Source organism: Grammomys surdaster, unplaced genomic scaffold, assembly GCF_004785775.1.
Source record: "Grammomys surdaster isolate TR1022 unplaced genomic scaffold, NIH_TR_1.0 66, whole genome shotgun sequence".
Taxonomy (NCBI): Eukaryota; Metazoa; Chordata; class Mammalia; order Rodentia; family Muridae; genus Grammomys; species Grammomys surdaster.
In genome coordinates, this window is record NW_021604568.1 from 17,790,394 (window position 1) to 17,810,851 (window position 20,458).

At 47.8% G+C, this 20,458-nt stretch overlaps 1 protein-coding gene across 2 annotated transcripts in view; it reads right to left on the minus strand.

Annotated features, from left to right (window-relative positions):
* Window positions 1–19,845, minus strand: part of Gfra1 (GDNF family receptor alpha 1) — a 213,444-nt gene extending 193,599 nt beyond the window's left edge. For both annotated transcript variants that reach the window (XM_028775302.1, XM_028775311.1), the window contains exons 1-4: window positions 19,686–19,845; window positions 19,292–19,578; window positions 18,157–18,450; window positions 16,933–17,016 (exon numbers count right to left, since the gene is read on the minus strand). In XM_028775302.1, the coding sequence (XP_028631135.1) occupies window positions 16,933–17,016; window positions 18,157–18,450; window positions 19,292–19,331 (418 nt within the window). In that variant the 5' untranslated portion in view covers window positions 19,332–19,578; window positions 19,686–19,845. The remainder of the gene's footprint in view (window positions 1–16,932; window positions 17,017–18,156; window positions 18,451–19,291; window positions 19,579–19,685) is intronic.
* Between the last annotated feature and the right edge of the window lie 613 nt (window positions 19,846–20,458).

Sequence of the window (20,458 nt, forward strand, 5' to 3'; positions counted from 1 at the left end):
GGGGGAGGGGGAGGGAGAGGGAGAGGGAGAGGGAGAGGGAGAGAGGGGGAGGGGAAGGGAGAGGGAGAGGGAGAGAGGGGAGGGGGAAGGGAGGGAGACAGACAGACAGACTGACTGACTTTCCCAGGTACAATGCCAGCCCTCTAGAGTTTAAACACTTCAAGAGAGTTTCTTTACTCCTGGAGGTTATGGGAATGCCAGACCTACTCAAACCTCCAAATGCCAGCGTCCCACACTCTGCTTAACCTGACTCTCCAGGAGCACAAGTATGCAATGCACACAGTCAGGGCTAACAGAGCAAAACACCAAAGTCCCTTACACAGTACATCTGTGTACATGTGAAGACAGGTGTCTGTGGAGAGGACAGGAACAGGCGTGGTAGCACTTCACCGTCCCGAGGTTGTAGGGAACTCATGGAGTACGGTAGGCCTTTAGTTATTTTCTTTTTGCTCACAGCCATGAAACATAAAACCCTGAGTGCAAATTTTTTCTATTTTAGGACCTTCTAAACATTTAGCTTTGTATTGTATGTCTACGGTAAATATTTGCCAGGCATTTAAGGCCTGCGTCAGAGTGTGCTTATCTAACAAGCTCTTGGCTTTTAAGTTCTGTTTTTAACAGGAAAATTCAACCCTCAATTGAGACTCCTGTCTCTCCTGAGAGCCCATACCTGCTCACTTTCCCTCTTTCTCCAGGCTCACCACAATTTTACCAGTAGCCCCACAACTTGTCAAGAACCATCCCCAAATGACTATTTCTATCTGTGTCTACTTGCTTTTCTTAACGAAGGATGTGGGGAGAGCAGGCTGGTGATTGTGGTGCGACCACGTCACCTCCAGTTTCTGACAGACTGTAACAAGTGAGGTATACATTTGGTGGTGTGTGGTGAGGACACTTTATTTTTACAGGCAAATGAGGACACGCACCATTGAGCAGAGGCCTTTCTGGAAACCATCCAGGATGTCTAAGCTATACCTTCACTCTGTCCACCAGGGCAAGCTGCAAGGGTGGATGGGGGACAAAGCCCCTCCCGAGTGACAGAAGTGTCTTGATGTTTGTTTTGTAAGAACTTTTCACCATGGTGAGGCCCCCTTCACAGGGAATGATGTCCTTGAACACCGACTCTCACGGAACCCGGTTCTACATTTGTACCTCCTACAGATACTATCCAGTCAGCAAACCGTGCAAATGAGACTTCCTAAGTGAGGAATTCGTGAAATCAAAAGACAAACCCTGACGTGGCTACCCAAGCCCACCCTCTTTGCCACAGCACTGCTCGCCCAGCACCATAATAACATCTTTCCTGGATCAGATATGCTTCTTCCCAGGCTAAGATTTGGGGCCCATTCGGCATGAGACAGGTGTGGATCGTGTCCAGTTACCCTGGTGGAAGTATCTCACAGGCAGCTGGGTAGACATACTGCAAAGGAGGACTCCTCAAACTGAGAGCTCAGAGATGTCACAGGACCCATACAGGGATTCCCAGAGGTCACTCTGAAGCCAACTGGTCAAAGCAAGAGGCTCCTCAGAAATTAAAGGCTCAGGTCCAAGGCATTTGGTGGCAGCAAAGATCCAAAGAGCTCTGAAGTCCTGGGAGGGCAATCAGGGCAAGCACTAGGCACTAAGCCAAAGGCAACGACAGGGACCATCTAAGTCTACTGGCCACCTCTTGGGCTCTCTTCGTAAGCTTTCTACAATGAGAAATACAATGATTTTTTTTCTGCTCAAATATAAAGAGAGTGCTTAGACCAGAGGACGCTGAGAATCAGTCTTGAATTCAATTGTTTCTATTTCTTACAAAACAATCAGAAAGGCAGAAAGCAGCAAAGCCCTTTCTCCTAAACAAACTTGGCTGGAATTCAAGATCTGCTACCAGCTAGCTGTGTGTACATGAGTCACTGGGTATCAGGGTTTGGATTCCCTCCAAAGTAAGATGTGGTAAATGTCCCATCTCCAGGCCAATACTCTGGGCTTTAGTGAAGGTTCCAGAAAACAGCCTAGAAGTGCCTCTTGCACCCTATTTATCGGTATCCAGCAGACATGCCACGGTTAGATTATCTCTGCGGTTGCCCACTGACAACCAGGACCAGCTTTGAATATGGCCTCAGGGCTGGACATGGAATAGAAGGCACCCCAAGCATCTTCTAGGAAACACTACAGTTCAACCTTCAAGCTTAAAGATTTCCATGGAAGTCACCACCCTTGTTAGAAGTACCCATATGATCAGACAGCCTGAACTCAAGAGAAACTACCTTCAGCCTCCAAAAGAAGTCATACCCAGGATTCTAGAGGGTTCTCAAACCAGACAAAGGAGACTGAAACAAGTGGCCACTGCTTAGGGATTCTGACCCTTACCTGACCCCATACACAATATAGTCCCAGTAAGCACGGGTCTTTCTAGGAGGCCTAGCCACCAACAGCTGTGGAATGTCAAAAACAAGTCTGCAGGGGTCTAGAGTAACCCCTCCTCCACCACAAGAGAAACAAAACACATTTCTGGCTCTCTGACTTTATGTTCTTCTGCTGAGGAACAAATGTCGACAAGATATAGGATGCTCTGCGCTGCCTGCCACCCAAATGCAGGGAACATAATTTTATACAGAGCTACGCCCGCTTAATTGTGGTGCATTAAGTATTATGTTCATTGTTTCTGAAACTGGGGAGAAATGAATAATTTATTTCAGACAAAGGAAACTCTTGAATATGAAATGCCTCATCTTTTAAAATTACAATTTGGAAGACAAGAAGGAAAAAAAAATACCCAGAGCCAGCGAACCTTACACTACTAATAGAAAACACTGCATTGACTGCTTCTATGTTGTTTGCAAACATTACATTTTCAAAACCTTCTCTAACATAATGGGGGAAGGGGGATGGGGGAGGGGATAATAGGGGAGGGAACATAAAAGGGAAGGGGGGATAGTGGGGGAGGGGGAACGAGAGAAGAGAATAATGGGGGAAGGGGATAATGAGGGAGGGGGATAATGGGGGAAGGAGAACATTCTTTTTTTTTTTTTTCAACACATTCACATCCATTTCTCCTGTATCTGATGTAAATTTTTTGTGCTGGGTAAACCCTTTCCTCTCCCACTAAGATGCCCTGGATTGCCAAAACTTCTTCTCCCCATATACAGACTTCCTTCCCGAACTTTCATTTGTCCATGTTTTCTGTCTCTCTTCTCCCTTCCTCCTCCACCAGGCCACTTCACTCCACTCTATACTCTAACTCACCAACATCCTTCCCATCAATTAGCACAGTGTCTGGCACACAGAAGCTTCTGGAAACGGTGGGCCGCTACTGAGTAGACATTGCATTGTTTAGAGTACACCCAACTGATGCTTGCTTGCCTTCCTTTCTTCCTCCTCCTCTTCTTCCATTCAACCCATTCATTTACCCCCACATCATGCTAACAAACTGAGTCAGGAGAAGAGAAGGATTAGGATCCTGATCTGCTTCCTCCTGCTATGATAAAATCCCACAACCAAAAGTAACCTGCAGAGGAAAAGGTTTACTGAACTTACACCTCCTGTTAGAATTCATCTTGGAGGGAAGCCAGGGCAGGAACTGAAGCTGAGGCCATGGAGGAACACTACTCACTGGCTTGCTCTCCAGGCTCATGTTTAAATACCTTTCTTATACTTCCAGGAAGAACTGCCCAGAGTTGGCACCACCCTAAGTGCGTGGGGCCCTCCCACATCAATCATCCATCAAGAAAATGTACCACAGGCTTGTCTACAACCAATCTAATGAGGACATTTTCTCAATGGATGTTTCTTTTTCCCATAACTCTAGTTTGGGTCATGCTGACTAAAAAACAACCAAGACAGCATTAGAAGAGCTTGCTTCCCACTTCTCAAGCTATTGGGCAATGTCAAAGCATACTAAGTATGCTCCGTGACCTCCAACACCCCGTGAACTGGATACTCTGTTACCCAGTTAACAGAACTGTTACCTTCGCTCCCACAGCAAGAGACTGCTGAAGTGTAGAATTCAAACCAGGTGTGTTAACTGTAAGTTCTGTGTACACTGCTACTGTGCCGCACTGCATTCTAGTAGAACCAAGACCTCATGCCCACCCCTCCCCCACCCCACCCCACCCTGTGCAGAACTGCAGATGGCCTTCTTGTGGATCCCCATGGAGAGATGCTGCAGGCTCTGGGTATCTTCCCTCTAGGGAGCAGCCAGAGACAAGGACAGCACCACCTGCCCCTACCCCAGGAGGTCATTAAAGCAATGGCATCCCTACACCAGAGAGAGCTTGGGAGGCTTGTGTGCACTGAAGGGGTGGGGGTGGGGGTGGGGGTGCAGTCCACACAGTCCTCCTTCTTCATCCTGCCTCACAACACGTCCCCTGGGATCAGTGGGTATCCTGTACCATCAGGCCAAATTCCTACATGGAGAACCTTGGGGTTCTTATTCAGCTGTCTCCAAGTAAGACAGCAGAGACACACCTGAGCCCAGGACAGAGGTGGTGCTGTGATTGTGGTGGGACACACAGGAAGATGAGTGAGAAGCCACTGTTCCAGGGGTCCAGGCTGTGTACAGTCCCAGAGGCCACGAGCAGCAGCTTCTTGTTAGCCACACCATTCGGTGTCTGTGGATCTCCACAAAACAACTGTCAAAGATTGCCTTACTAAACTCCTTCCACCAGTCTGGCTCCCAAGTGCTCCACACCCTGCATTCATTCCAACAGCCATCTGTCTGCCCCATGGTGCTCCTGGGACCACCCAGGTAGGTATAGACACATTCTGGAACCCTCTGAATGTCCCTCCCGATCCCGCAGGTCACATAGGTCTGGGAGAAGCAACATGAACCTGGCCTGTGCCAATTCTGCCTCCACAGGAGCTGAGGCAGAAGCGTGACTTCTTTGAAGAGGGGTATTCCCATGGTAGGCCTCATGGCCTTCTCTTGTCAGGAAGCATTCAGATTCTTGTGTTGCTTTTATGACACCAAACTATATTGTTGAGACAAAAAAAAAAAAAAAATGGCAACATCGTATAAGGTTCAGACTGAAAGTGCCAGCAATGCCAGGGAGCATGGCTCTCGCTTCACCTGGTTTTAAGTCAGAACAAGTACACATCTCTCTATCCAGCCTACTACCAGCATGCCTCATGCCCGGTACTCTCACCTGTGAATGGGCTGTTATTAGCACCCCAGACTTGCTGGGTCCTTGTTTATGCTGTTCGTGTGCCTGAATGCCTTCCCCAACTATCTCTACTTATCAAACTCCTCCTCATTTACTCAGAGATTCCCTTTAGACAGCAAGACATCATCCTGATAGCATGACACAGCCACAGAAAGCACAAACTCATAGCAGCTTTGTCACCTGGCCCTGGGCCCCCAGAAGTCTGGCCCACCCAACCTTCAGTTACGGGTGGGGAGAGGTCTATAGGGTCCTACCACAAACACAGGTGACTAACAGATTCTGAGAGACGGAGGGGCATCATGTCTAAGTTTGTACTCACTGGTGAACCCATCAGACTGTAATGGACAGGTGCAAACCCATGGTCATTCAGACAGTCTTGGTTAAGATACAAATCAAACTCCAAATTCATGAGCAAGGAAGGCAGCTATGCTAACCACTATACCACCGAGGACTCTAAATAGTCATGAATACACAAGACAGGAAAGAAGGGATGATGAAGGGGGTGGAAGGGAGGAGGACATAAAAAAGGGTGAGCAAGAGTACCCAGAATGCCTTACACATGTGGAATTTATTAATAAGAGAAATCAAAGCTAGTCAAGGCATTGTGGGTGAGGGAGGTCCCTCCCTCTGAGTAGTCAATTACTCCCTCCTCAGGTTTACACTGAGCCATGTGGGGTTCTACTCACTCAGCGGACACACTATTTTCTTCATATCTATCCACAAAACTGAAAAAGAGAATTCTGAGAAGGCGGGAAAGAGAAATGGTCTACTTAATTCTAAGCCACTAAGGTTCCCCAGCCCCAATATCTGTGAATGAATCTGGCAGGAGTAAAAGTCTATCACCCGGAAAATCTGAAAACTAGGAGCCCCACCCAAACTGACCAATTATTCTAATTCTAAAATAAAATGTAACATAATGATATATTCCATATAAACTCAGAATGTGATCCATAAAACATTTATAGCATGTGTCATTATATATATACATATATATGTATATATATATGCATATACATTATTGCCAAGTTACATACATGTGTGTAAAATATGTGATTATAGGTGTTATATTTATCACATATGTGTGTGGCACAGATAACAGATATTAAATGTGTGTCACTCAGTGAAAACCACCTATCAGTCCTTCACATGGATTGTATACTGAACTTTCACGGCACACATACCATTGCACAGGTATAAATGGATGCCACCATGTGAATCCTGGAGCCAAAATGACACAAAAGAACGCTGGCTCTGCCACAGCTTCTTATTTGTCCACTTCCATGTGTATGTGCAGTGTACATGTGTGCATGCCTGTACAAGGACATACCTGCGAAGGTCTGGGACTGATGTTAGGAATCATCTTTATTCATTCAGACAAGGTCTCACATTAAAACTTGGAACTCGCCAATATGGCTGGTCTTGCTAGCCAGGTTGCTCTGGGCATCCTCACTCTCAGCCTTCTAAGACTGGAATTGTATGCAGGCCACCATGTCCACCATCTGAATTTGCCTTGGGTTCCAAAGATGTGAACTTTGATCTGCATGTTCGAGCAGCAAGCACTTCAATCACAGAGCTATCTTTTCGGCCCTGGTCACAACTTAGGTGTATGTACTCTGGTGACTTTACTTGGGTCTCAGTGTACATATCCACCAAGTGGGGCCAACCTCCTACTCAACAAGGATTACCCAAGCTGTTGCCTATAAAATGCCCAGACAGTGCATCTTCTCTTACCTCTCTCACTACCCTTTCTTCTCCTGAACAGAAAGGTCGGTCATTTCTAGTTGGAGTATGCTCAGAGTTTCTGTCACAATTTCCCCATTCAGATGCCACTCCTATGCCCTGAAAGGTGGGGCTCCATTTGGGGAACACCCCCTCCCCCTGGTCTAGTGATCTCCAGCATCTGCTTCATCAAGGATTCATTTGAAACTCGCAGGAACAAGGATCAATGAACCATTTCATAAACATGAGCTCTAAGAAACCTGCTGGTCTAATCCTACCAACAGTGCAATCAATACTGATTTTCATACATTATTAAGTGTTCGAGAAATGACAATGTGCAGTAGGCAAGAGGAATAACAGCTGGCGAGGTGCTTCCTGGGCGATCTGCTGGGACATGAAGGGGAGGGGCGTAAAGGGGAGGGGCGTGAAGGGGAGGGGCGTGAAGGGGAGGGGCGTGAAGGGGAGGGGCGCCAGCTAGCGTGCTGGAAGACAAATGAAAAGCGTATTAGGTCACCTTAAAATGGGACTCAACTCTGTATTCCTTTCTTTACCACTGTGTAATGCTATTTATATGACAACATGACAAAAAGTGGCCCCAGGCATTCTGCTCCACTTTAGAAACCGTCCTGCCTCACACAGAAATGAGAAAGGATAGAACGCAGAAATTGCTTCTTTGGTTAATATTTCTGCAGTTCCGCCGGAATGGTTTTAATAGCGAGCGTGTTCTGGATTCCGGGTCTCAATTAAGAACCCATCAGAATGCAGGGCCAAATATTAAAATAACAGATGCTGGCTTATATTTCAACTTTAAAGGCCCTTTGTCAAACAGTGTCTTAACGTAGAAGACAGGAAGAGAAGCTGGGAATTGAACAGGAACGGGAAAGGAGACTAGATTTCTCCTTTGGAATAAAGAGCCCAGATCTGTGTTTCAAATGCCCACAGGAAGAGCAGAGAGAGGACTGCATGGAGCCATAGGAACAGAATGTGAGCTCTTCCAGGTACAGGCTGTTTGGCCCTGAGAGCACTGCTGAACCTCTCTGAGCTCAAATATCCCCCCTCAAAAATCAGATGACACAATACCTACCTTTAGTGAGCTGGAGCACAGAAGCAAAATAAACATGAGTGGGCTGTCCAGTAAAGAGACACATATCAGAGACTTCTCTGTGAAAGACCCCTCCCCTTTCACTCCCCTTTTTAAAAGGGGAACAGACTTGAAGGACCTGTGGGCTGAGGAAGGCAGAGTCCCAGATGGAACCATGGATTGACCAAAAATAGGCCAGTTGACCGAATGATTAAAAGTCTGTCATATGCTAATGCATGGACAGGGCGGACCTTCACCAATTTAGCAAGAGTAAATTACAATTGATTTTCAAAGAAACTGCTTGTTCTCTTCCCCTTCCTCAGCTGTGCCACACACAGCTGCCTCTGCCTCTGTCATAGCCAGGGCCAACTGAGCACTTGTCAAGGAAGATCTTTTTGAGGCAAAATGATTGATGAGATAGATGTTCAGAACTGCACACACTGACAGTGCACACCTCCGAGCAGGCAGATACACAAGTGTACCCAAATCTCTATGTGGTGTACAATGCGTGCACATTTCTACAGTTTTCGGAGGGCTTGTATGCAAGCCAGCCCACCCCTAGAGCCCCGTGCTTTATGCATCTCTAGCCTCTCCGCAGTGGGAAAGCAAGCTCTCCTGTGCTGTGCCATTTGGACTTTTAACAGGAGATCACGAAAGGGCACACCCCTAGAAGTCTCCCCAAGGACTCTGCAGCCCTAAATGAAATCCTGGACGTGAAGAGAAACGGTTAAAAGATCAGAGAAGATGGGAAATCACTAGAAAGGTTAACAATGGCCGCTTTCACCCCTAATTTCTGATATGGTGATAGACCCCCTTAGAACGTTAATTAGAATGGAAGGAGAGATGAAAGAAATGCCCAGGAGACATAATAAATTAGCCCCTTATGCAAATCACCCATTCATTTCCATCACTGACCCAGCTAGCAGAGTCTCTAAATTACAGGAAGTGGTTAGCTTCTTTAACAAAAAAAAAAAAAAAAAAAAAAAAAAAACAAATGAAAAACTAGGTTTTTTTTTTTTTTTTTTTCTTTTTTTCTTTTTTTCTTTTTTTTTTAAATCTGAGGGCTGGGAGGACGTAAAGCAACGAATAATTTCTCAATCCTTCCTCCCCCTCCCCCACAGAAACTATGAAGAGGGACAAAAGATGAGCATTAACGTTGCAGCCACTGGGTCCTGCTGCACGGGATCTATCAATTAACCCTTGTTCTGAAATAGTGGTCAGCTGCCCCCCCCCTCCTCCCCTAGCCACGCTGTGGCACTCACCTTCCTCCAAGAGAGACAGAAGAGAACAGAGGCCTGATCAGGTCAAGGACGACTGAAGGGAGGCAGGAAAGTGCCAGGGATCCAGAGAGCTTCAAATAGCAATTTAAAAGCAAGCACACACCTAATTCTGCTTGTCATCATTGTCCCTGACAATTTATGTTCCACTGTCCCATAAATTTATGGAACTCTCAGTTGTCTTATCAATAAAATAAGAGGGCTGGACCAGAATGACCTTCAAGAGATGCCCAGGGCATCTTTGTTTATCCCTGTCAAACAAACTGGATACTTGCGATTGACTTACTTATTTAAATATGATCCTTCAGCTTGCGTTTTGCCAAACTCACTTCTGGTTTCATTTCTTCCTCCTTTCCCCTCTATTCTCCATTATCTTCTCTGTGTACATTTAGCCAATGGACTAAATCACAGTTTGCAAATTACATATACAATTATATTATATATACAGTGTATATGCACATGTGTATTTGCATTTGTGCATGTGTGCACGTGTGCATGTACGTCACAATCAACAGTTTCTCTTGTACGAGGAACGAAGACAGCAAGGCCTATAAAGGTATATCATTCAATAAAAAGACTCAAGAAAAAAAAAACAGAGCAGAAATCTGTTATAGGTCAACCTAGTCGGTTGCCTTCTTTGCACTGTTAAAGGTACACGTGGCCCATAGGAAAGGTAGACAGTATCCTGAGGTCCCCAGCTAGTCAGAGATTAGGCTAGCAGGTTCCTAACCCTGGACCACAGCACTCTGTGAACATATCTGCTCCACTTGGTATTTTCTCTCAAGAATTGGGCACTGTGTCTCAGACAACAAAAAAAGGTGTGGGGGTGTCCTTTGGAAAGAACAAGCAAAAAAAAAAATGAAGAGATGACAGAAAGAAATACTTCAGGAGTCTGAAGAGAAGGAACGAGGGCCGACATATTGGCTATAAATAATTTTGCACCTTGTAACAATCTTCAGTTCATGCAATTACCTGTCACTCACTGGTTGGTGTTTTATCTCCCTTTTCTAAAGCAGGACCTCCAGGTACACTACTCAAAACATTTGGCTGTCTCCACCTTCCCAGTCTTTGCTGGTGCATGCAGGCCTCTGCCGTGAAGAGACCACAATGTCCTACGCGTTCCTCATAAAACTTACCGAGGTTCACACTTAATCTAAATAACTTGATGCTGCTGTCAGGACATGATCAGTGACACAGAAAGACACGGTTTCCTCAAGTCACCAGGCAGGTAATGAGCAAGGAAGTAAAAACTGAGAGAAAAACACATGCCTGTGTTTTTATACAATTGTTTACATGTTCAAAGGCTGCCTTTAACAGATTTGCTTAGGTTGGTTATCTTTTCCTTTTGAGCCTGTTTGTAATCCCACATTGTTATGCCATAAAAGTGGGCTGCCTCAGGGGGCAGGGAAGAGAGGAAATAAAACCCAGAAGTAGTGGTCTGTGAAAGTGAACCCTGAGTGTCCTTAGCAGAGGCTTTGGAGGGGGAAATCTCTCCTATCTCAAGTCTCTCCCCTGCCTCAGACATGCTCTTCGAAGGATGCAGTAATTCTTCTGCTGTGGGAAGATTTACGGAGTGAGGTGGGATAGATGGGGGTCATGAAGGGAAAGTTGATCACACGAGTTCTTAAGCACGGGGAAACGCTCCCTTCCGGATGATCGCCGTACACTCACCTACAAAAGAGCCTGAGTATCAAGGAAGAGCAGCAGCAGGCACTTGAGCATGATCAGAGCCCTTCAAAAAGGGTCAGCAAGCCTCATACCTGGCTACCAAGAGGCAAGACTGTCCTCTAAGCCTTTGAGACAGATACAGATTTAGTATCTGTGTTTCTGAGGGTTCAGGATTGTTCCTTCTCCAGACCCTGGGATAGAGGATATCCCGTCTGAAAAAAGGTCCAGTCTCATAGTCAGGAGAGAGATGACAGCTAAGAGGGCCCCACAATGAGTTTAAAGTGAAGAAGATTTATCAAGGACCAAAGATATTTCAGACACTATGCTAAAATTTTTACATAAAAGTATCATTAACCTACTATAAAGTAGATGTGACCATTCCCTGATTTTAAAACCAAGGTGTCCATGCTGTGGGTGGAGCCAGGAGTCACCAGGGTAGCTGAATGCTCAGGGCATGTGTTCCCTTTTATCTAGGGTGGCCCTGAGAAGCTACCCTCAGCACTGATAGAAGACTAGACGGTCACTGTGCCTTGTCTGTGACACAGTGCATAGGGCGAGAGAGATGGATCAGGAAAAGGCTGGGAAACAAGGCTGATAACAGGTACATGTTGCCATGTCAACAGGGCACCTGACCAGGAAGAAGCCAGGTGATCCTGGAAGAAACCAGACCCAAGTTGATGAGTGTCAAGGCCAAAGCAAAGTTCGAGCAAACAACAAAATGGAAAGAAACTCAGGAAATGGAGCAATGCCAAAGAGGAATGGTGTCTCTGATCTCCTCGGGGCTTGGAGACAGTCCTGATGATGGAGCAGAGATGACAGAAAGCTGGAGAGGACCTGCAGTTTTGTTTGTAGTACACTGGATATCCAACAACCTGCTGAGTAAGACAAGATACTCAGGAAGAGAGGGTACAGGGAGAAAAAGGGAAGAGATGGTGAGATCCATTTTGGACACGCTAGGTTCGAGGTAACAGATACCAGATGGTCTAGATGGCCACACTCAATTGGAAAGATTGCTTTAGAGCCTGGAAAAGGCTGGAGGAGGAGAGAAGGTTCTGAATCATCCACATGGTAGGTAGTTGAGGTCTTCAGAATAGATAAGACATGTCCAGCACACGCAGAACAAAGAGGCTACCTATCCTTCCACAGAGCAGTGCCCTGGCAAATCTCAAGCAGCGCAGTCCTGGCCAAATCTGTTACCCTCTCTGCAAGACTGTATGTTAAAGTGGAAGACTGGCCTAGATCTCTGAGAACCCTGCCTTGTCAATCAGCCACCTGTGGTCATAGAATGTGGGCTCTGGACCAGAAAGGATGCTGGATGCTGAGCTGACACAGAAAGTAACAAGCAGTCACTGACTTCCAGTGGGAAAGACAGACACATAAATAGTTCTCCCAATGTGCCATGATTAATAGCTACCATAAACATAAAAGCACAGGAAACAAGAGGAGTCCTAAGTGAGGGGCCCATCTAGGGGATTCCAGTGAGATTTTCAGAGATGAAATTTGACTGCAGCCTTGAAGAACTATTAGATGTTTCTGAAGCATAAAGGCCATGACCAGAGACCTAGAAGGGTGAACACAGATGCAATACATAGTGAGGGGGTCTGACTGAGGGAGCTCGAATAGAAAGAGAGCACAGGCAGCAGTAGCAAGATTAGGCTACAAGGGGCTCCTATGGACCCAGATCAGAACCAGCAGTTCTGACCAACAACAAGAATATCAAAGCCATACTGGGGCTCTGAAATATACCATCAGCGCTACTAAAGATTGTTTTCAAGAGCTGGTCAAAGGGCAAGAGAAATGCATCAGAGTAAGAGTGTGAACTGGTCTTACGGCACCCACATCCTGTGGCTTGCAATTCCTGTGGCTCTAACTCCCAGAGCGCCAACGTCCTCTTCTGGCCTCCCTGGGCAAACATATGTATGTGTACATCCCCCTCACCCCACCCCACCCCCACAGGCATATAAAATTTTTTTTAAAAAAATCTATTTTAAAATTAAATCAAGAACTGAGTGAATGGAATAGGACACCTCAGCCCCTGCCTAGCCTACAAGAACATCAAAGCTGTACTGAGACTCTCTTGGGATCCATGGACGACATCCTTGTCCTAAGGTTCTGTTCCAATGGGCAAAGTTTTTAATAAAGGTTTTTGTTTTAAAATAGTGACATAAAGATGATCGCACATAACACTAGAAATGGCAAGCACAGCTAATGATGTGAGTCCTTACCCAGAAATCCAGACTCAAGAAAGTCTGAGCACATCTTATTCCTGGATTAAACCATTCCCAATTACTTAGGCACCAACGTTAAAGTCCTGACATTTCTGGAAAGACCTCTGACACCTACAGGCCACAGGGAAGAGGTGACAGAGACACAGTCTGGGCTGTCACCTCTTACCAAGTCATCGCGGGAGGTCTCTGCTCTGACATGCCTCCCCTTGGCTTTTTTATACCTCACTACCCACTTTGACTCTATTCATGGAAATCCTGGCAACTCCTGACTCTCCCTAAAATGCGAGCTCCCAATCACTACTTGAACCCTTGCAGCTTCCTTTTCTCTTTCTGACCAAGAGGGTCATAGCTCGCCCCTCAAACCCTCCCCCACCCGCAGGCTTCTCTTGGCTCCGACTGCACTTTCAAATGGTCTCCATGTGTTGTTCTCCTTTTCTGGAGAATCAAAGAAAAAAATTACAGCAGGTTCACATCCCCCCACACCCCACTTCAGACCCATGGTTAACAGGTAGAGGGCCTGTGGCCAAGAAAGGAAACTGTATGCTGAAGTCCAGTGTCTGTGCTCCCAGGAGATTCTTCATGCCCCACCCTACCTCACGCCCCTCCCCCTTTACTCCAACACTCTCTCTCATTGGCTCATTTTCTCCCTTGTGTTATTCAGGCCCTAGACCCTTAGAAACCACGCTGGCGGTGAACATAGCTCCTCATGTCCCGCTTTGCATGCCTCAGAGGGCAAACACAAGTGTCGGCCTGCCAACTGTCCACTGAAATACTGGCCTAACTCGGCGGTTCCATTTCTTTTCCACAGTTCAGGCTTCGGAAGAGAAAAGTGTTTTAGATTATATTTTATTATTGCTCTTTTCCTCGTTCCTGCCAGGCCATGTGTAATAAGACCCCCACAAGGCCTTTTATCCAGTTAGCAAGACAGCTTTGTGTTTGAAGACTCCAAAGAAAATGGAAACAAACGTGTCCTTTAGGGGGCCACAGAGTCCCTAGGATCTGCCTGCCTCAGCCACCTTGTTCTCAACGCCGAGGTTCTAGCTGTCAATCACTGAGTCCAGCTCTTATGTGGGTGCTGGGGACCCAAACTCAATTCCTCACGGTCATACAGCTATCACTGAGCCATCGTCACTGCTAGACTTTCAATCATGTCAGTGGGAAGATTCGGCTCACACGTGTGTGTATTCAGTTTGCATCTGTCAAGGTAATCCAAACATGGGATCCCAGGTGGGTACTCCATATGTAGGAGTCAGCTGTCCTGGCTTCCTCAGAGTAGTGCCCAACTCAGAATAGATAGTCTACAAACTCCGAATCCAACAGTGGAATCTACATTGATCATGCCGCTTCAGACTCCAGCTGACAGAGGCCATACTGACTGATGCGCCAAACTCAATGACTTCAAACCCCTCAAGGCTCCATTTGGCTTTACCATATCCACTTAAGGAACACAGTCACTGTCAAAGGTCAGGGCTCTCTGGGTGTAGTACCTAAGTCCAATGCCCTCGAGATACCCAATCGAAGCTTCCTGCCTCTGCTTAATTCATTATGACTTTTAGGTACTCAACCGGATGAATCTCATACACTCAGGATCCTGTCTGCTGTAAAAATAGACCTGCCTGAGATTATCTGTGCAATAAGTGAGTAAGGGAAACTTGGTCAGTGCAGAAGATTCTTCTGCTACTCATGATGGGAATTCAGACAAGTTAGTAGTACCCCGGAATGGCCTTGCTGTTTAAAAGTAGTACAGGTGTACTGGGGTACAGGGAAGGAATTGGGGGTGACCCCAGTCTTCCTTCAGAACCACAGACTGGAGAACTGGAGGTCACTTACTCCAATTCCCTCATTATACCAAGGAGAACTGAACGACACGGCAAGGGACAGAGCCTGTGCAAAGCCCCATACTTAGTTCACTGCAATTCTGAAATTAAATCAAACGGCCCTTATTTATGGAGTGGGCCACACCCTCCAGCCCTCAGTGGGAAGTGATGCTTCATGGCAGGCAGCAGGTAAGAAGCACAAAGGTCAGAGGTCAGGCACACAGTACCGCATCAGTTACACCCCACCTTAGCCTGTCCACCAATGCTTCCTTGAAAGCACACTGTTCATGTATCTCTCTCTCTTTCTCACCGCTTAAAACTCTGTCCTTGCAGGACAGAGAAAAGCAGTCAAGATTTAGAGTAAAAATTACCAGAAAATTCAGAACAAGAAGGTCTCAAATACTAACTTACAGCCTCATGTCTAACTCCAATCTCTCTCTCTGTCTCTCTGTCTGTCTCTCTCTCTCTCTCTCTCTCTCTCTCTCTCACACACACACACACACACACACACACACACACCACTGAGAGATGGGGCAGAGAGAGAGAAAGTAGGGGGAGGGAGAAATTTCTTCTAAAAAGAAAACTGTATATAGAAGTGCATCTCAAGCTTCATATATTCATGAAGGACCCATCCAGGTGGATCTTGCTAAAATGCAGGTTCTGATTCAGTAGGTTTAGATGCGACCTGAGAGTCTAACTGCCACAACACCAGTCTGTGCTAGCATCGCATAGATGAAAAACAATAAACACCTGACAATCAAACAAATCCGGCTTTGACCTCTGCATTTATGACCTCTGTGATCACAGGCTAGTTTCCCATCATCCCTGGGCCTCAATCTGTCCCTCCATACAGAGTGTGAGACAGTGCTAAGAGCTCCTGACACAATGCCTGGCATATACTAAGGGCTCAGTAAATGTCAACAGCTGCCTCTAAGATTCATGAGGACCAGGATGATGATAGCTGGCTCTCAGCCAAAACCACAATAGTGAGAACACAGTAGGTGTCCAATGGATGTCTGTCCAATGAGTGCACATCCAATGCATTCATGTAACATCAGTATGTGTATGCTCCCTTGTTCCTGTATCTTGCTGCATAAAAGCTCAAGGCATCTAAAATAGCAGAACTCCCTCATCAGCAAGCCATCATCTCCCATACCACCATCATGTTTAACCACCAAGACACATGCAATCTGTGGGGGTTATACGCACTTGAGAAAATGTCTTAACTGTAAATAAGTAAAGACAGCATCAGTCTGGAATCTGTATTTCATTAAGAGAAATTACTGGCCTTGCCTCTTATGTGTGGGCTGTCTGAATGCAAATGCTATGAGAAAAGAACTTAATTCTTTTAAACTTTTGTTCATTTCCAAACTGAATGCCGAACTGGAAGAAAAGCCCAAACAAGCCGAAGGCAGAGACTATATGTCAAAGGGCACTGGGGCAGGAGCGTTTCCTCTCAGATGAGCTCACACTTGCTCAGGACAAATCAGATAGAGAACAAATGTGAGCAAATGCCGAGTTTCAAATCAGTGTCAGCTGTTAAATCCACGGCAATGGGTTAGTCTAGCCACAATCCCTCTACAGGTTAAGGTTATCATCACTGCTTCTTAAAGACAGTGGCATCATGAGAGCAGATCCCATCCCACTGAGACACTGTGTAAGGTGCAGGAACAGGAAAATGATTGCCACCTACAGACAACAGTGTTCCCTTTGCCTGGGGCTAGCCAATCATATTTCATTGTGGGTTTTTTTTTTATGTCAACACAGTCACCTCCCTCCAGGTTCTTCCAAACCACCACCACACATTACTTCATTGAGAACTACTCTCCACTCAGACATCCATGGCTACACGGTCCACCTCTTCACTATCAACACCTTACTTCTGATTTCCCAGAAACCTCCCTCAACCCATACAGTATGAGATAGCTCACCAGAAGGCAAGCCTGCAGAGTCGGGCCGACAAAGGAATAGTAGTTGAAGTATAAATCAGCTTACCTGATATGAATGGGACAGCCCGGAATATATCTGACAACCTGCTGTTAACCGGCTCATACGGGGAATCTTCCAGTAGGTCATTTCCTAGAAATGACAGGAAGACTAGGCTCAGCTCTGGAAAACTGGCATATTTCAAACAGGGTTTCACTGCTCAGCCAGAACCCCTAATCGTGTTATGACTGTATACCAAGGAGATGCTGAAAGTCTCAAAGATTTCACATGCGTGCTTAGGGATATGGTTATTAACTTCTCAAACCTCCACTTTTTCTGCCCTCACTCTTCCCAGAGCACCTTGTAAAAGACTGGGGAAGAACCCAGCCCGAGCTTGCCAGAAAACTCTCCCACTCTTTGCAAAGGAATTGAAATCTGAGAGGAAAGAGCCAGTGACGTCACACATTTTGCTTGTCTCCAGGAACCAATGGAAGAAAGGTGACCCAGGAGAGGCCCTAGTTCTCTGTTAGCTCCAGGAACCAAGGCATGAGGCTTGCGAGCAGGAACACTGACTATTCATAAGATTTTTAGAAGTGGCAGCTGATACTCCAAGCTTCTGTGTTATAAATGTTAGTAAGTCTCAGTGAAGAATGGATGTATGGGACACTTCAGAGGTCCACTTGCAGACTCCCTAAATCCCACTGGAATGGGCAGCCTGCGACTGCTACTTATGTGCCAACAGTGGTTGAACCTCAGCAGCTGGTTCAAAACCCGACTAATCTAAAATGACAAATGGTTTTTCACCCATGTAGCTTTGAACTGGTGTGAGGGGGTGAAGAGGCAGCGGAGTTCACTGGCTCTGTAATACTTCTTTATCTCATGTCATAAGGAAAGAAAGGAGGAAATGCCAGGCGAGATGGCATTGTGGGTGGGGCTACTACCCTTTAAAGGCAGTGAAAGCCTCAGGTCGGCTGAGAGCTGGGTTCCTTAGGTAGCATCTAAGGGGTCCCCACTCTGATGTTCTGACTAGGTCTCAAGAAGGTCAATGGGGTCCCAGGGGTGGCCCCACCCCCTCCTGGATTTTTCAACAGCCAGCTCCAACAAGACTGCTCAGTTGCAGCAAACACCAGCTGCCGTTGTCCCTAGGGGCCAATGAAAGGTCCTCATCCCGCAGCTGGGAGAAGTGAGCACAGGATGAGATCAGCCAGCTTAGCCACAATACCGACTGGACTGAGGTTGCCTCTGGCCTTCGGAGAGGAAACCCACCACGCTGGTGGAGGCAGTAGTGCATACCCTGCAGGCTCTGGTACATGCTCCAGTAGATACGCAGGCAATTCTTCTCTTTCTTCATGCCCCGCTTGCAGCGGCAGTTGTAGAGAGACTTCTGCTTCAAGGCCTCCATGGCGCTGCGGCACTCATCCTTGGTCTCCAGGCCGGATGTCAGGCTGAAGTTGGTTTCCTTGCCCGCCACGCACTGCCTTAGTGTGCGGTACTTGGTACTGCAGCTCTGTTCCTTCAGGCACTGATCACTGGCTTTCACACAGTCCAGGCGGTCCCCACCACTCACCTCGGCCGACATCAGCAAATCTATAGGGTAAACAGAAGAGCGCTTGAGTGGGTACCCTGATTCCCGGTGCCGGGAGGGCAGGGCTCGCGCCTAGAATATGATAGAGCTCCACCATAATTCTGAAGAGCGGATTAGGTAGGAAGCTGGTCCACCTTTCTTCTGGATGATCATTTTCTCACCCCTGGAACTCCCTGGCTCAACAAGGAAGATAGTAACAGCTTCCACTGGCTGCCTTAGCCGGATTTGCTGGGATCCCGCGTAGCCCCAGTGTCCCAAGGCAGAAGCAGTCCTGAACGGCTGGCTGCCCCGCCTCCCCAGGCACTAGAGGCTGCAGTGTCTCCCTGCCCGCAGCCGACACAAGGGCACTCAGTTGAACAGCGAGGCTGGGCACTTGGCACCCGTAGCGCGCTGAACGAAAGGCGGGCGAGTGCCACAGTCTGCCCCGAGGGTGCGCAGAGACGTTATTCCCAGAAAAGTTTTCCATTCCAAGTTTGCTCTTTTCCGACCCCGGCTATATTCGACCACACTCCACCTGCCGGAGCGTCTCAGTGAGCTCCTGGCGACTTCCAAAGAGGACCAACGCCCCGGGATGGAAGCCTAGAGCCTCTCAATTCCCCATCAGACTGGGTTATTAGCGTTTGTTTTTGTGTTTTTCCCCTTTAAATACGGCAAAATAAAATCAACCGCGCAAAGATGCGCCACCACCAATCCCAATCCCAGGGATTCTTGAATCTTTTCACCCCCTAGCGAAACTTCTTCCACCCACACTCACCGCACCCACCCGCAATTCTGGAGCGGCCGCCGCAAGGGACCCCCTATGAAAGATTCTGGATGAGAAAGCCAGCAGCGGCATCGACTTACCCAGGAGTGGCAGCGCGAAGTACAGAGTGGCTAGGAACATGGTGCCGCCGCGCAGCTGGTCCCCGCCCCCCCCAAAATCCAAAGCCGCCGCCGGGTCTCGCGGAGAGAGCTCAGCGTGCAGCGATCCCCGGGCGACTGCGTTCCTCTGGCCACTCAAAGTTCAGCTCCATCCAGGGTGAGAGCAGATTCCCCGTCGCTCTGCCGCCCACCGCCGCCAGCGACTCAGCTCCGAGCGGGCGCGAGGGCGGGAGGCGGACCCGCTTTTAGGGGTTCAGTTCCGACTCAACCTGCAAGGGAGAGCGCGCTTTGAAATGAGAGCCCAGAGTGCCGAAGCCTCCCGCTCCCGCCCCTCTCCCCTCCCCCGCTCCCTCCTTGGGGGACTTCTCAACGCTACCCCAACTCGGGTCCGACAGCGGGAGGTGAGAGTTCAGATATTAGGGGCTTGGGGAAGCTCCGGAACCTGGGGTCTGGAGCAGGAGGGGTCCTCTAGGGCTCCCAATTTTCAAAGCTGGAGGCTATCGCGCACAACCCAAGAGGCTGAACGCAAGCAAATAAATAACCATTACTTTCCGAGCAAGCGCCGGAAGCTAGCTGGCGCTGCCCGGAGTCGGAGCCTCGGTGGCGAAGGCTTCTTAGCCAACCCCGCTGGACCAAGACCCTGCGCCGGCTCCGGGAAGTTGGCCGCCCTCCCTGGCTCCCGCCCGACCACTCACTTGCTGGCTCGATCACTAGCGTTCCACCTCTTCTGTCCCCGGCCACCGGCCACCGATCGCTACCCCAGCCACCGACACTCCTCCCCTGGACTAGCCCTTTTTCCCAGGCAGTCTCGCAAGAGGAAACTGACATCCCTCCTGGAACTGAAACCTGGCTTCTGATCCCCCTACTCCTACCCGTGGCTCATCCTGGGCTCCTTCCTAGACTTCAGTGCTTCACACGCACTTGCCCAGAGCCCGAACTCCTGTGCATCCACACCACTGCCCCGAGAGAGCGAGCTAGCCCACAGCGTCTGCACGCCCCAGCAGGTGCAACCCCGCACCACTAGCGCCCCCCTGGCCCCAAAGTTGGAGGACGCCAGCAAAATGGAAAAGGATGGCTGGAGGGGAGGTGGCGATGGGTTCTCAAGTGGAAAGAGAAAACTCTATATGCCACCAACCTGGACCCAATTGA